Below are 14,937 nucleotides of genomic sequence, written 5' to 3'. Positions count from 1 at the left end.
AAAAACCAACTCCTGGATTCATTGATTTTTTGGAGGGTTATTTGTGTCTCTATCTCCTTCAGTTCTGCTCTGATGTTAGTTATTTCTTGCCTTCTGCTAGCTTTCACATTCCATTCTTTAACCACTACTATTTTGTAGTAGACTAAGGTGGTTAGCACCGTAGTTCTGTTGCTTAGTACTTCAAAGAGTTCTTAGTCTAGAGCCTCTCCTTCCAGTCCTTTTACAAAAGACTGTCAGATTATTCTTAGTTAAACTATATAAAGTCCCCTGCTGAAAATCTTTTGTAGCTGCCCTTTTCTGTAGAAGTTGTCCAAACTTTGGCCATGCTTTCAGGACCATCCATTTCTTAGATTCAATCCAACTTTCAATTTTCCCCCTCTATTCTGGTCACATTGTTTTGTTCAGCTTCTTGAATGAACATCATGCTTTCCTTTTGGACTAAAGCCTCTTTGTTGACTGTGTTGTTAGTCTAGAACTCACAGTCTTCAACTTTGTGCACCCTCTTGTCATACAACCTAATGTGTTTTTTATTTCCCGTGACCCTCTCTGCTGCTTTATGTCTGCATCTTCTTTTGTTGCACACTGTCCAAGTGTAAAGGTTTAATAGTCATTTGTAGACTGAGTGATAAAAAGCTAAGAATAACCTGGAATTTTTAACCCAAATTTGGGAGTCTGCAGCGGACATAGTTGTATCTATTTGAAGGATGAAATATAGAAGAGCATAGAACAGAGGCTAAGTTCTAATTGCCCCAATAGGCTATAGGGAAAAAGAAAGGAGATCCAGTGAAAGAATTGGGGGAAAGAGCAGTTAAGAAGAAACTTAGACTTACGGCTCACTGACACCCAAAGAATGCAAGGTTTGTGCTCAGTAGAAATACAGTAGAAATGCCAAGGGAATAAAGAAGAGCCTGGGATTTTCCAAAAAATGGTCATTTCTCTTTGAAAGTGTTATATTTATAAAATGATTCTAATACTGTTAAAAAGTTAAGGAAAATAAAGGTGCTAAGACAATGGAGGTGGCATTAATGAGAAATACAAATATGTTTTCCCTTTAAATTTGAGTATCATATTTGTTCGGGGTAAATAAATATCTTACAAAAATACATCTCAACAATACCAGCTATTGAAACACTTCATCTTTATTAATAAGAATTGTAAATTAAAGATTTCTACACCTTTTTACCTATGATTAGAAGATTTTAGATTAAGTCACAGTCACTAAATGTGTAATGTTAGCCAAGAAAGTTAATGTCTTTAGATGATCCTTTTTTTCCATTTGAGAAATTGAGCATGTCAACTTTTAAGAAAGTTGTTTTAGTAATCAAATAAAATGATATGTCTGGATGTGCCATGAAGAACTATTCAGGTGTTAGTTGTAGTAAATTGAAGTTTCATCCCATCTGGAGAAAATACTTTCTTCTGAAATAACTTAAATTGTAGCTGAAATAATCTTGTCAAAGGAAATTGAGTGACTGTGTTCTGTTCCTATGTATAATAGTTATTTCCATAATTAAGCCTTCTTATATGCACTTGAATTAATAGTCTGATAGTTTCAAGTCTTGTATACCTATTCTAAAGTTACAATTTTTTTTTGAAGTGGAGTTTTGCTCCTGTTGCCGAGGCTGGAAAGCAATGGCGCGATCTCAGCTCAGTGCAAACTCCGCCTCCAATTTTGAGCGATTCTCCTGCCTCGGCCTCCCAAGTAGCTGGAATTATAGGCGCCCGCCACCACACCGGGCTAATTTTGTATTTTTAGCGGAGATGGAGTTTCACCATGTTGGTCAGGCTGGTCTCAAACTCTTGATCTCAGGTATTCTCCCCGCCTTGGCCTCCCAAAGTGCTGGAATTACAGGCGTGAGCCACTGCACCCAGCCTAGTTATAGTATCTTAAGTATTGATAAAATCAGCTGTTATGTTTGTTTACCTTACGTATGGATAAAATCAGCTGTTATGTTTGTTAATTAATTGCATTTGATTTCAATAACGGACTCCTAAAGTAATGTATCTGGTATTATGCTGTTAAATAAGTGGCAAATTGGGGACTAGGACACTTGTCTTCAGCTACTAGAGGAGATTTTAGTTTTATGATGCCAAATTAAAATGAATGATTATGGAAGTTTTTCTTCTTGTACAAGTGGATAAAGACCACTAGTAATCAGAGATTTTTATAAAAAGTTAATGTCTAATGAGAATGCTTTTTTTGAAACATTTCAAAATCATTAAATATCCACAGCATTCTCTACTCTTGTAATATGAAAATACTTTCATTAGGATTTTTCTAGCATAAAATTAGCAAATCAGCATTTAAAATAATATTTATAATTACTGTTATTCAAGTACTTTTTAGTGGCTAATTTGGCTACATAGGCTTGTCTCAACTACACAGCGAATTGTTGTGTAAGCTTCTCCCATGAAAGTAAGATATTCATTTTTTTCTCTCATGTATTATAAGAACCAAGAGATATTTATTGCCTGTGAGCAAGTTCTGAAAGATCAGCCTGCTCTAATACCGGTGAGTTAAAAGGACATTGGCTTCTAAAAATCACTATTAAATAGGAAAAATAATCACTTATTTCACTATGCCTTTAAGCTTCACTCCAGCCCTTTGGGAAGTGGTACATTTGACTCTTTTAAGAAAATTGATCATTTGGAATATATAGTGTTTTCTGTTTGTACTATCTTTTAAATCATAGTTTTATGAAATATAGTACTATTAAAAACCATTCCAAATAAAAGTAGCTTATAGAGACCAAAATCTATGCATATTCTCCATTTTCAATAGTAGTAATTTTAAAGTACATTCACAGCATGAGATTTGTCACATTTTTTGGTCTCAAGATCACAAAAGATCTTGTGATTTATCTCCTATTGTTCTTCTACCCTGGAAAATTATACATTATGACTGTGTTAACTAGCCTTGTTCTGACTAGTTCAACTGTGCTCAAATACTGGATAAAATGTTTCTTTTCTAATCATTAATAAGAAGATAGTATTAAATATGTCCTTATGTGATTAAGATATTAAAATAATTTTGAAGATTAATATGAACAGAAAATAAAACATTTTTTGATGACTAAGTTGCACTTTGATTCTGGGTGGTCAAATTTGGGAACACTGTGGGAAACATGAAGGCATATATACACATTGTACTCTTTATGTAAGTATTGTGATGAACTGTTTTACTTCTTTAAACATTGTGGAAGCTCATAAATATTTGTTTGGCAGATGTGTAATGATCATATTCTGGGACTATTATATGTTAAAGAAGTTTTAAACATTGAAAAATTATGTTTTATTGCTATTTGCTAAATAATAGGGTGGTTGATGTTTACAAAAGAGATTTGTTGTGACTTACCATAGAAACTCAGGAATCTTAATAGATTTTGGTATATTTGGTTAGCAAGCTTTAATTTTTCCAGTCTACCTCAACTAAATGTGTTTTAATAATATGTATGTTTATATGTATGCATAGGTGTGTATGTCTATATATACTATATATACACACACATATATAGGTATATATGTACAAAATAAACCTTTCAGTAATATACTCTTTTTTTGCCTTAACAAGTTTTTCCTATTTTTATTTTAATTTTAAGGTCAAATATTTTTTAAAAAGTCTTAACTTTTTGTATGGTAATGCAATTGTTAAATCTCATATAAACCCACTAACTCATTTAAGAATCTCTCACATTCAACAAATCCTGAATGTCAGTCAATGGCATTTATTAATTTACTCAATATATTTTTTTCTGATTTTCATTACAAATTATATGCTACCAATTTTAATTATCTTTCATATGTGATTTATTTTTGTTGATTAGCATTCCTACTTCATTGCTCCTGATGTAACTGGACTCCCAACAATACCTGAGAGTGTAAGTTTTCTATTTTCTACTTTAATTATTCCTATATTATGAATTTTGTTTATTTTGGTCTCACTGTGCATTTTTCTATACAGAAATAGGATACATTGTAATTATCTGTGTTTGTGAGAAATAATGAAGAAATAAGGAATAATGATATTAATTTCTTTTCTTCTTTATATGTCTGCCCCTTTTCCTTCTTCTTAGTATCTGGTTGTAGATAAGGAAAATTAAGGACAATAATAGAAGGAAAACTATTTCTGTCATTTGTAATAATTAGGTAGGATCATATATATTCAGTTAGGTCTTCAGTTTCACTGTATATGATAGAAGAGATACCATAGGAGATGGCTTCTACTTGTGGAGAAGAATTCTAGCAATGGGAAATGTCTTCACACAAATTATTTTAGTGAAATTGACATAGTATTTTTATATTCCTTCTATATAATGCTTCAAATCATAGATGAACTGTTCTTAAGTTCCTGATTTTAATTTAAAGTAATACATATCTTGCAAGGTTTGATGGCTATTGTAAGAAATTATAAAAGTTGCTAAAATTTGCATTTTATTTCGAGTCCTAATTCTAGCCATACTAGAAATATTTTCAGTATTTTAATAATTATTACAAATTAGTATTTGTAGAAATGTTTACATAGATAAGTAGAAGTAGCAAATATGCTTTTATGATTTTTGGATAACTGTGAAAATGAAATATTCCCTTACGTAATTTTTCTTCAGCTTCCCTTGGAAAGTTAAAATGAATCAGTAGGAATAATTCAATCAAAAGTAAAGGAAAAAAGTATTTCAATATATACTTATTATTTACTTTGGGATTCTAGTGTTTTTCCAAATGTTTTCGAACCTACTGAGTGGTTTCTAAAAGCATGTGGTTAGTGAAGGAAGTCCAAGAAGACAATCGTAAATTGTCTGATATCAAACCAACACTATCAATGGTGTTTTCAGTACAGATGGATCCAAAAAACCCTTATGAAAAGCTATGCATCAAGTTTCTGTTATGGGCCTGAGATAGATTATCAAAGCTCTCAGGTTACGTAATAGATCCTAAAGTCTTGACTGCTGTACATTGTGGGCCAGGTACTCCTTGTTAATGTTTTCTTTAAGGCTGACTGACCATGCCTTGACTTATATGACCTTTATCCCTTCACTTCAGAGTTTCAAAGTCAAATTTGCTTCCTTCTACTCGCTCTCCTATTTAACTTTCTCTTAGATTTACTAACAAACAGCTAATAGCTCGATTTAACAAATGTCACATTTTTAAAAAGAAGATTGCTTTGAAAGTTTCAAAGAAACATACATTCAAAGGAATGTCCACTGAGAATATATATTTTTATGTATCTATTAACATGTTTTGTTTTGCAAAAGGTCCTGTTTAGGAAAACGAAAGCAAGAGAATAAGCATAAGGCAGCACCCTATGTTGAGATATAATTCCCCATCTAAAAATTCCCTTTCTTTTAGATTGTAGGGAATATACTAATCTTGAATGACATGAATTTTTATATGGAGAGTTGCATTGGAAGGTGAGAAAGAAAGGAATAAACCTTTTCCCACCAAATTCAACATCACTCACTGATAGTTACAGGTTCTATTGATGTGCTCTGTCATGATTACCAATTTGTGATGGTAAAGTTTCTACCTTCTGGAAATAGAAGAAATAATTGGATTTCTTACATTCTTGCCCAACTAAAAGTTTAAGCCTACTAGGTCATAGCCCACCTGATACTACAGTTTTTGTTTGTTATATCTTATTCAATCCCTTAATTAGTTTCTGCTAATTTTTTTCTGCTAATTTATTTGTTTCATTATAGAAAATTAAAAATAAATAATAAGAAAGGAGAAGATCTAAAAGTCAAAGTTAATGTAGTTTATCCCAGTTTCATTTCATGTGGGGAATAAGAGTGCTAAATTAAGGAATCAATTTAGAGCATCATCAAATTATATTTGATTATAGTGGATATAAAGCAAGCCTGATGTGAAGTATAAACAAGTGAATTTCCTTAATAAAGTACCAAAGGGCTGTTTTACAAATTCACCTCATCCTTTGGGTACCTCGTGCATGCTGTGTTGTATCAGTTGATGATTGTGCCTGCATAGTGAATGGTAAACATGACAAAGACTCAAATGTATTGTCTGGGCAGCAGTTTCTGAAGCATCAGTGTATATAAGAATCACCAGAAGTATTTGTTTAAAAACCAGATTCTTGGCCAGGTGTGGTGGCTCATGCCTGTAATCCCAACATTTTGGGAGGCTGAAGTGGGCAGATCATCTGAGGTCGGGAGTTTGAAACCAACCTGGCCAACATGGTGAAACCCCATCGCTACTAAAAATACAAAAATTAACCAGGCGTGGTGGCATGCACCTGTAATCCTAGCTACTCTGGTGGCTGAGCCACGAAAATTACTTGAACCTGGGAGGCGGAGGTTGCAATGAGCCAAGATCTCACCACTGCACTCCAGCCTGAGTGACAAAAAAAAAAAAAAAAAAGCAGATTCTTGGGGACATACACTACAGATGACAATTCAGCAGGTCTAGGTTGGGGCCCAGGAAATTAGCTTCTTTTCAAATACTTAGTGGGTAAGAAAGTTGGGAAATCTGTGATCTTCTGATCATCCTCTGAAAATACTTTCCTTGAGTAGGGTCATGTTTCAACTAATAATAGAGTGTTATGTGCTTTATGTGGCAGCAGACTAGTATTACACTTAATTATTTTAATGAATACCATTTTAAATAATGCTATCCTTTGAACTTCAAGACTTTCTGGTAAATGTGTAAAATGTTTTTCTTCACGTTCACTGTGAGCTGTAACTTACACAATTATTTTTCACTCGTGCAGAGAAATCTTACAGAATATTTTGTTGCCGTGGATGTGAACAACATGCTGCAGCTGTATGCCAGTATGCTGCATGAAAGGCGCATCGTGATTACCTCGAGCAAATTAAGCACTGTAAGTACTTCACACTTCTTTTAAGTAGCAGGTATTGAGTGTTTCACAAAAAGACCTAAAAATCTCTGCAGATTTAGAAATGTGCTATGTGTGCTTATAAGACAATATCTACATACTTTTTTGATATATGGTTTTAATCTGGCTCTTGAAGTACAAAAGTCTGATTTATAGGAAGCCTTCTCAGATGCATTAAGTCAGGTTAATTATTTTTTCTTATCAGGAGCTGAGAGTTTTTTTTCTTTTTTCTTTTTAACTCTCCAGAGTTCATTTTAGTGACTTCTACCATATAAAGAATTCTTAAGAGCTATTATGAGATTTTTATTATTCACTTGTGGCTTTTTCCATTGGAGCTACTTGAAAGAAATCAAGGGGCCATGATAATAGCTGCTATCCTAACCTGGTAATAGGTAGATTCATCTTTGTTGCCAAGTAGTGGTTTGGGAGTAGATTGTATAATAGTTTGATTTAGAGCAGCTCTTCAGACTGATAATAACTTAAAAGTCAAAGTAGCATTTTTTATAAATCACAGGTTTTATGACATTCACTCAAATGTTCTTTTGGAAGGTATTTATTAATATGGTAAAGGCAGTGAGAAGATAAAGCTTTTTCTTGGGTATAGAAAAATATTCAAAAGTATTTTGCTAGATTTTATAATTTTTTCTCATTTACGCATTAACAATTTAATACTTTCAACTTAAATTTTTTAAATACAAATTTAAATATTGTTTTAAGTAATCTATGATGTATTTATTTAGCAAAAACCATTGTTCAATATTGCATGAATTTTCTTCTTCACGAATTTGATTAATTGATAAAACAATATTTTTAATGTTTTCTTCTTCTGTAGTAGAAATAAAAACGTTATTCTGTATTTTAGCATTTAAAGTAGAAGGAGCTTCAGGATTTCTGTAGGATATCTGTTTAACATTTAACAGTGAGAAAAGTATTTTCAGCAAGATTAAATGACCACCTCAAGGCCAAACAGCTAGTTAGAGACAGCTAATGTGAAATTGAGTCTTTTGATTCTAATTTTTGGGTTATTTCCATTACTCTACAATTGAAAAAAAAATACATACGATTGTACATATAATTTGTATGAATTTATAATTCACACAAATCTCAAAAATATGATTTTGAGATTTTGAATTATAATTTGATATGCTCACCCCTAAAAGTTGAAAATGCACTTTACATATTGAAAAATATATGCATTTAAAAGAGTAAGGGTGGATAAATGATGCAGTAATATCAGAGAAAAAGTACTAATCAATGACACAAGTAATTTTTTTCTTACACATCTTAGAGATGTCAAGAAATTCAGTGTGACTCATTTCATATTTTAATTTGCCTTTCTGCTATTTTTAACTTACTATTGAAGTGAAACCATTCTTCTTCTTTCCCCCCAGCTCCTCCTTCTCAGTTTTTAAACATGATTGTTTTAAGATTAAAAAAGGATATTTTTAAATGGATATTGTCCTCAAGATTAAAAAGATTGTATAATAAGCCTTGGAACTAATTCTTATCAGGATTAATTCATGTAACAAATGTTTATTAGGCATATACTATGTGCTAGGCACTTTCTAGTCATTAACCTTATTTGACTGGCATGAAACAGATTATAAACAAGTGAGCAAACAAATAGCTATTATTTATTAGCTAGGGTTACATAATGGATAAAGTGAGTGTGTGTACAGGGTAGAAAGTGATAGACAGTTTTCCATGTTATGTAAGGAAAGCCTCTCCAGTGAGGTAGTATTTTGTTTGTTTGTTCGAGACAAGATCTTACTGTGTTGCCCAGGCTGGTCTCAAACTCCTGGGCTCAAGGGATCCTCCTGCCTTGGTAGCTGGGACTATAGGCATACGCCACTGTGCCCAACTCAGTGAGGTAGCATTTGAGCAGAGATCCAAAGAAAGTGAGGGAATAAGCTATGTGAGTGAAGCATAAGCTACTGTATTTGTGCATTGGAAATAAATCTGAGTATATGTTTTTGAAAAATATTGGTGTTTTATTTGTTTTAATTTATATCAAGTAATCTCTCTTTGACTCAGTTTCTTTAAGTGTAGAGTAGGAGGAATAGTAGCCTTAATCTCATAGGGTTGATGTAAAGATTAAGGAAATACATATATATGAAGTGCTCAGAATGATATCTGCATAGAATAAATGTTTAGTAATTATGAGGTATATGAGATTATGAGATATAATTTTATAATAGCTTACATTTAATTTTTTTTTTTTTTTTTGAGATGGAGTCTCACTTTGTCGCCCAGGCTAGAGTGCAGTGACACAATCTTGGCTCACTCTAACCTCTGCCTTCCGGGTTCAAGTGATTCTTCTACCTCAGCCTCCCAATAACTGGGACTATAGGTGCCTGCCACCACACCCAGCTAATTTTTGTATTTTTATTAGAGACGGGGTTTCACTATGTTGGTCAGGCTGTTCTCGATCTCCTGACCTTAAGCAATCCACCCACCATGGCCTCTCAAAGCACTGGGATTACAGGCGTGAGCCCCCTTACCTGGCCTCTACATTTAATTTTGTAATAGTCTGCATCTGCAGTTAGAGTAAAAATTAACGTTATTATCTTTTAACTTAGCATTTGGCTTAAAAAAAAAATTGCTATCATAAAGGCTTAGTATTTTGGGGGTTCTGTTTTCTATGTTTGATGTCAATTTACTATCAGTCGTTTATGACGATTCATGAAAACTTGACGGTGATGTCACCTCTAAGTTACCAGCTCTGTTTTGGTTCACTCTCTGGGACTGTTGGGCTGATAAAAGAAACATCATTGAAATTCTCTTTCATGATCTTAGTCTTCTTTTGTGGAGGAAGCTGCTTTACTTGAATCTATCTTGAATAATTCTTTTTTTTTCTTTCTTTCTTTCTTTTTTTTTTTGAGATAAGAGTCTCGACCTGTCACCCAGGCTGGAGTGCAGTGGCGTGATCTCCGCTCACTGCAAGCTCCGCCTCCCAGGTTCACGCCATTCTCCTGCCTTAGCCTCCTGAGTAGCTGGGACTACAGGTGACTGCCACCACGCTCAGCTAAGTTTTTGTATTTTTAGTAGAGACGGGGTTTCACTGTGTTAGCTAGGGTGGTCTCGATCTCCTGACCTTATGATCCACCCACCTCGGCCTCCCAAAGTGCTGGGATTACAGGCGTGAACCACCGCGCCCAGCAGAATAATTATTTTATATATACAGTATATAAAATATATCTGCTATAAATTCTGGGCATACTGGCATTTAAAGTCAAGGACTGGTTTCTTAACATAAATTAAAAGTAAACTATTTTTTAAAAAGAATTTAATGGTATCTCTGAAACATCCAAAGAAGAAATAGTTATCAATAAATTTACTTGTTTTTAAGCTTTTTATATTCTTATATTTTTATATATCATGGAGACTATAATGTACTTAATGTTAGGAATTACGTTTTATCCATTTAAAATTTTTAAGTGTACAGCAAAACTTAATTTTTAGAAGAATAGATGGAAAGGTGGCCTAACATTCATAATTCTATTGTAATTTCAGAAATTTTGTTTGTCTCAGGTATTCACTTTTTGACAATCACAATTTAACGTGATTTTTCATAGTCAGAATGATAATTATAAACCTTACAGCTTGCTGTAGGTTTTAGTGGTGACACTCTCATTAGAGAATCAGCTAGCTTGAGGGTCCTTTTCTTTAGGTGCTGTTTGTGGTTAAAAATGATAATTTCTTGCTGGGCATAGTGGCTGACGCCTGTAATCCCAGCACTTTGGGAGGCCAAGGCAGGCAGATCACCTGAGGTCAGGAGTTTGAGACCAGCCTGGCCAACATGGCAAAACATTGTCTCTACTAAAAATACAAAAATTAGCCAGGCATGGTGCCATGCGCCTGTAGTCCCAGCTACTTGGGAGGCTGAGGCAGGAGAATTGCTTGAACCTGGGAGATGGTGGTTGCAGTGAGCCAAGATCGCGCCACTGCACTCCAGCCTTGGTGACAGAGCGAGACTCAAAAAAAAAAAAAAAAAAAAGATTTTTAACCTTGAAAAGATAAAAAATTTAAAATTAAACAATTAATTTTAAGATATGTAAGCACAGATATCAAGAATATTGTTATGTTTTCAATGTTCTAATAGGTTTTCTCCCTATATTTTAAAGTGTGGTATTGTGTTAGTACGTATTATTATATTTTTGCATGTTTGAGTTTAATGAATTGAGACATAATCAGTTTTGTTTTTATTCTGTTGATTCATACGTTATTCTGTTGATTTATACGTTGTCAAGTACACATGGAAAGGTTTCTGGTAATCCTGAACAAGAACATTGATTTTATCCATGCTGTAGGTAGGCCATAGATGTTTAAGCCCCAAGTGAATCTTGGTAGACTAGCAAAACATTGTATTAGAGTCTCGTGTATTCAAAGCAGAGGCATAAATCATGATATTACAAGGGTGTATCAGTTGACTTACTGCTGTTTTGTGACCATAGGTAGGGAGGATTGCTGTTTAAAGCCATGTCATTGGTTCTCAAATCAGTCAGGCATGAAGCCTTGTCATATGCCTCTATAATTGTACCTCACCAGACTTTCTCTAACTAGTCAGCTGGGGCTGTGCATTTTGTCTCAAACACCCGGCTGGCCAGCATCTGACAGGAGCTTTCTCATCATCCTGTCAATAATATGTTAACTAGAGTGTATCTTTGTGGCCTGTAGAAGCAGGTGGAAGGGATGCTTCTTTTAAAAGCAGATGTCTAAGTGTTAGCTATTATTTTGACCATTATTTAGTTAGTAAATATCACCCTCAGAAAGTCTATAAGCATATTAGTTACAGAGATTTGATTGTGTAGTGCATGTTATTTTGGGGATATTTAGAGCAAACAATGTATTATGAGTGCTGGAATTACGTTAATAAACTGTAATTTCTTCCTTTGTTATAGTTGCCCCTAGGCATTTAAGCATATGCTTTTCTCTCCTTCTCTCATTAATTCCATAAAGGGCATATGTAAAAAGAAATCTTTCGATCTCTGGAAAATCAGCTATTAAATGTAGATTTTATAGGTTTAGTCAGACTGAAAGGCAGTCCAGAGGATTTTAACCTCTTCATCTGGATTATACATATTCTTAATTTGTCTCTTAATGATGCCACCTGTGTCAGCATTTAATCTGAAACCTAAAGTGCAGAGACTCTTTCTGGAGATGAGGAATTGAACATTTGGTGAGAGAATAAAGATTATGTAGTCCTGCTTCCTAGTTAAGGTTATTAAAGTGTATTTTTGCCCCTTGTTTTTTTAAAGCTGCAGCAGAGTGGTGCAGTTAAAAATTGTTATCATGATCTCTCAGGGAAAGATTCTAGAAGCAATTTTTAGGTTTTTAATTCTTCCCCAAACCCATAAGCAACCAGTTATGTCATCTGAAACTGGGAATAATTCTACTTACCAGTTTATTATTTCACATGTACACAGCTATTCTGAACATTGTATTTTTGGTCAGTGCTAAGTGAATATGACTGGAGTGGGGAAATGGTACTGTTGAGGTCATCAGGAAACAGTTTATTGGAAGGGATGTGTGAAGGTAATTTGGAGAAGACTTCTGTTACAGGAAAACTAGAGGTGTTTGTATCTTCCAACTCCTGTAGTGATAATGGCTCTATTTTTCATGAAAATAAACACATATTTCTGCCTTATGATTTTGTCCATTTGAGTTCTAAAAGTAAATAATTGGCTTTTAATTCACAAAGAAGAGTATTTTAATTTAACAATTGTGGAATTATCAAAGAGTTGTATTAAATTGTGATTCCCCTAGGTTCTATAAGCTTTGTTCCTGTATGATATCCACAAAAATGACCTTGGATGATTTCAGTTTACCAAGTATTTTTTTTTTCTTTTTTCTTGTCCTTACAGCTTATAGTGTTAATGTTAGTATTTTTTATATGCAACAATGACAATTTTGTGCTGATAGTGGTAATGAACATTAAATAAAAGAAAAAAATATATGTGTTGGTTTTGTTTCTTTAGTAAAACTGTTGAGGGCAATGTGTTTATTTTAAAATGTACCTTCTATATTTATATGTTTTTACATACTATACTTTTTTTTTCATTTTACAGTTAGGCAAATTTTTTTCACTTCCAGTGGGCTTGCTTGTAATGCAGTTTAACTCATTGTTGACATCCCATTCAGTATTTCCAAAATGGAACTCGCCATCTTTTCCCCATAGTCTCCTTCTCCTACTATAAAGGGCGAAGTTGGTGAATCTCTCCTCCCTCTCATCTGTTTTCCTCACCTATATCCTATAGGTTCTACCTCCTTAATCTTTTCTTCTCCAAGTCCTGTTCTCCATTTCAGCTGCCCACTGTCTTAGTTCAGCGGTTATTACTTTCCACAGACACTATTTTCAGATCATATATACTGAATTCACGTACATAAAATGATGATGTTAGTAATTATTATAGCCAATATATAATAGGGCATACTTTGAGCTGCTTACCCCACTGAGAAATTTATTTAAACTAACTCATTTAATTAGTATGTATTATGTGGTAGGTACAGTTGTTATCCATGGTAGACAGATGAAAATGTGGATTTTGAAACTGAGAGAGGGTAAGCTGAGCAAGGCCATAGTACTAGGAATTGGTTTAACCAGTTCTGTATGATTCCAAAGTATATGTTTACAACCTTTATGCAATTTTGCCTCTTAGAATGACCATCTTGTAAAACCAAATGCATCCTTACCTTTTGCCCCAATATAGTATCCCTTCCCTTAAGGAGCCTCAGTTTATTATTTGAATTACTTACAGTGAAGTGACTTTTTTCATTGTCTTTGTAGGTCTAGTCGATTATCTCTCAATATGTCATATTTATACCTTTCTCCCATTTTAAATACCACTTTTAGGGCTAGCACTTATCTTCTATTTGGACCTCTTGTTTTCTCATATTTTAGATTCATTCTATATGTAATTACTCAATCCTTCAGAATAAAAAACATCTATTGGTTACTCATTGCCTATAAACTGCTAAATCTGATAAAAAACTATCCGTGATGTGACCCTAAACCTTTCTTTCTAAGGTTTTCAATTACTTATAGTCCACACAGATCTTTAGACAATAAAGTTATCAGGGCAGTTTTTTTTTTTTTTTTTTTTTAAATCTGGTTCAGTCAGTCACTACAATGTATTTGTCTCTTAGGACAGTGGTGATACGTATCTGTAGAAGATTTTAACAATAATTTTCTGAGTGAATGGATGAAATTGCACATTTTGCTCATCCTCATATGTGTTTTAAATCTCCCACATGCATGCTTCTGAATGTTTTTCAAAATCTGATTTACTTTACAGAAGGCTTAGTTTTTATGAGTAACCAGTGTAACATCTTTCATCTCTGAACTACCATAGCATTGACCACATACCCTTCTCAAATTTTAATTAGTGAATATGTCAAACTCTTGTATTAGATATCAATGTCTTTAAAAATTAAAAACCTGCCTGGCATGGTAGCTCATGCCTGTAATCCCAGCACTTTGGGAGGCTGAGATGAGAGGATTGCCTGAGACTAGGAGTTTGAGAATAGCCTGCGCAATGTAGTGAAACCCTGTCTCTACAAAAAATTAAGAAAATTAGCTGGGTGTGGTGTCACACACCTGTAATCCCAGATACTCGGGAGGCTGAGGTGGACGGATTGCTTGAGCCCAGGGGTTCAATACTGTAGTGAGCCATAATCGCACTACTGCATTCCAGCCTGGCAACAGAATGAGACCCTGTGTCAAAAAATAAAACAAATAAAACCATGGGTTGTGTATGTGTTCATGTATATATTGAAGAATAAATTTAATTATTTAAATTGTATCAGAAAAGTTTTTAAAATAAAAAAATTAATTATATTATAGTGTAAAATGTAAAGTGTTACTCTGAAAATGCCAGAGTAGAAGCTGTGTATTTGTCAAGCAGAAATATATCCCTTGATTTATCTCTTTGACGTTTGTCTCTTTGAATAATAAAAGTCTCTTTGTAAATCTTGAAGTTTCCAAGTTAGGTGCTAATTTCTCCTCCCTTCCTTCCTTCCTTCCTTCCTTCCTTCCTTCCTTCCTTCCTTCCTTCCTTCCTTCCTTCCTTCCTTCCCTTCTTCCCTCCTTCCCT

At 33.8% G+C, this 14,937-nt stretch overlaps 1 protein-coding gene across 1 annotated transcript in view; it reads left to right on the top strand.

Moving 5' to 3' along the window:
* DENND1B (DENN/MADD domain containing 1B) overlaps positions 1 to 14,937 on the top strand; it is a 273,857-nt gene that overhangs the window by 121,815 nt on the left and 137,105 nt on the right. The window contains exons 7-8 of the mRNA XM_011931685.1: positions 3,825 to 3,878; positions 6,719 to 6,829. Coding sequence (XP_011787075.1) covers positions 3,825 to 3,878; positions 6,719 to 6,829 — 165 coding nt within the window. The remainder of the gene's footprint in view (positions 1 to 3,824; positions 3,879 to 6,718; positions 6,830 to 14,937) is intronic.

The sequence above is a fragment of the Colobus angolensis genome, unplaced genomic scaffold (genome assembly GCF_000951035.1).
Source record: "Colobus angolensis palliatus isolate OR3802 unplaced genomic scaffold, Cang.pa_1.0 Scaffold91, whole genome shotgun sequence".
NCBI lineage: Eukaryota > Metazoa > Chordata > Mammalia > Primates > Cercopithecidae > Colobus > Colobus angolensis.
Note: the sequence above shows the minus strand (reverse complement) of the source record. Positions and strands in the feature narration are given on the sequence as shown.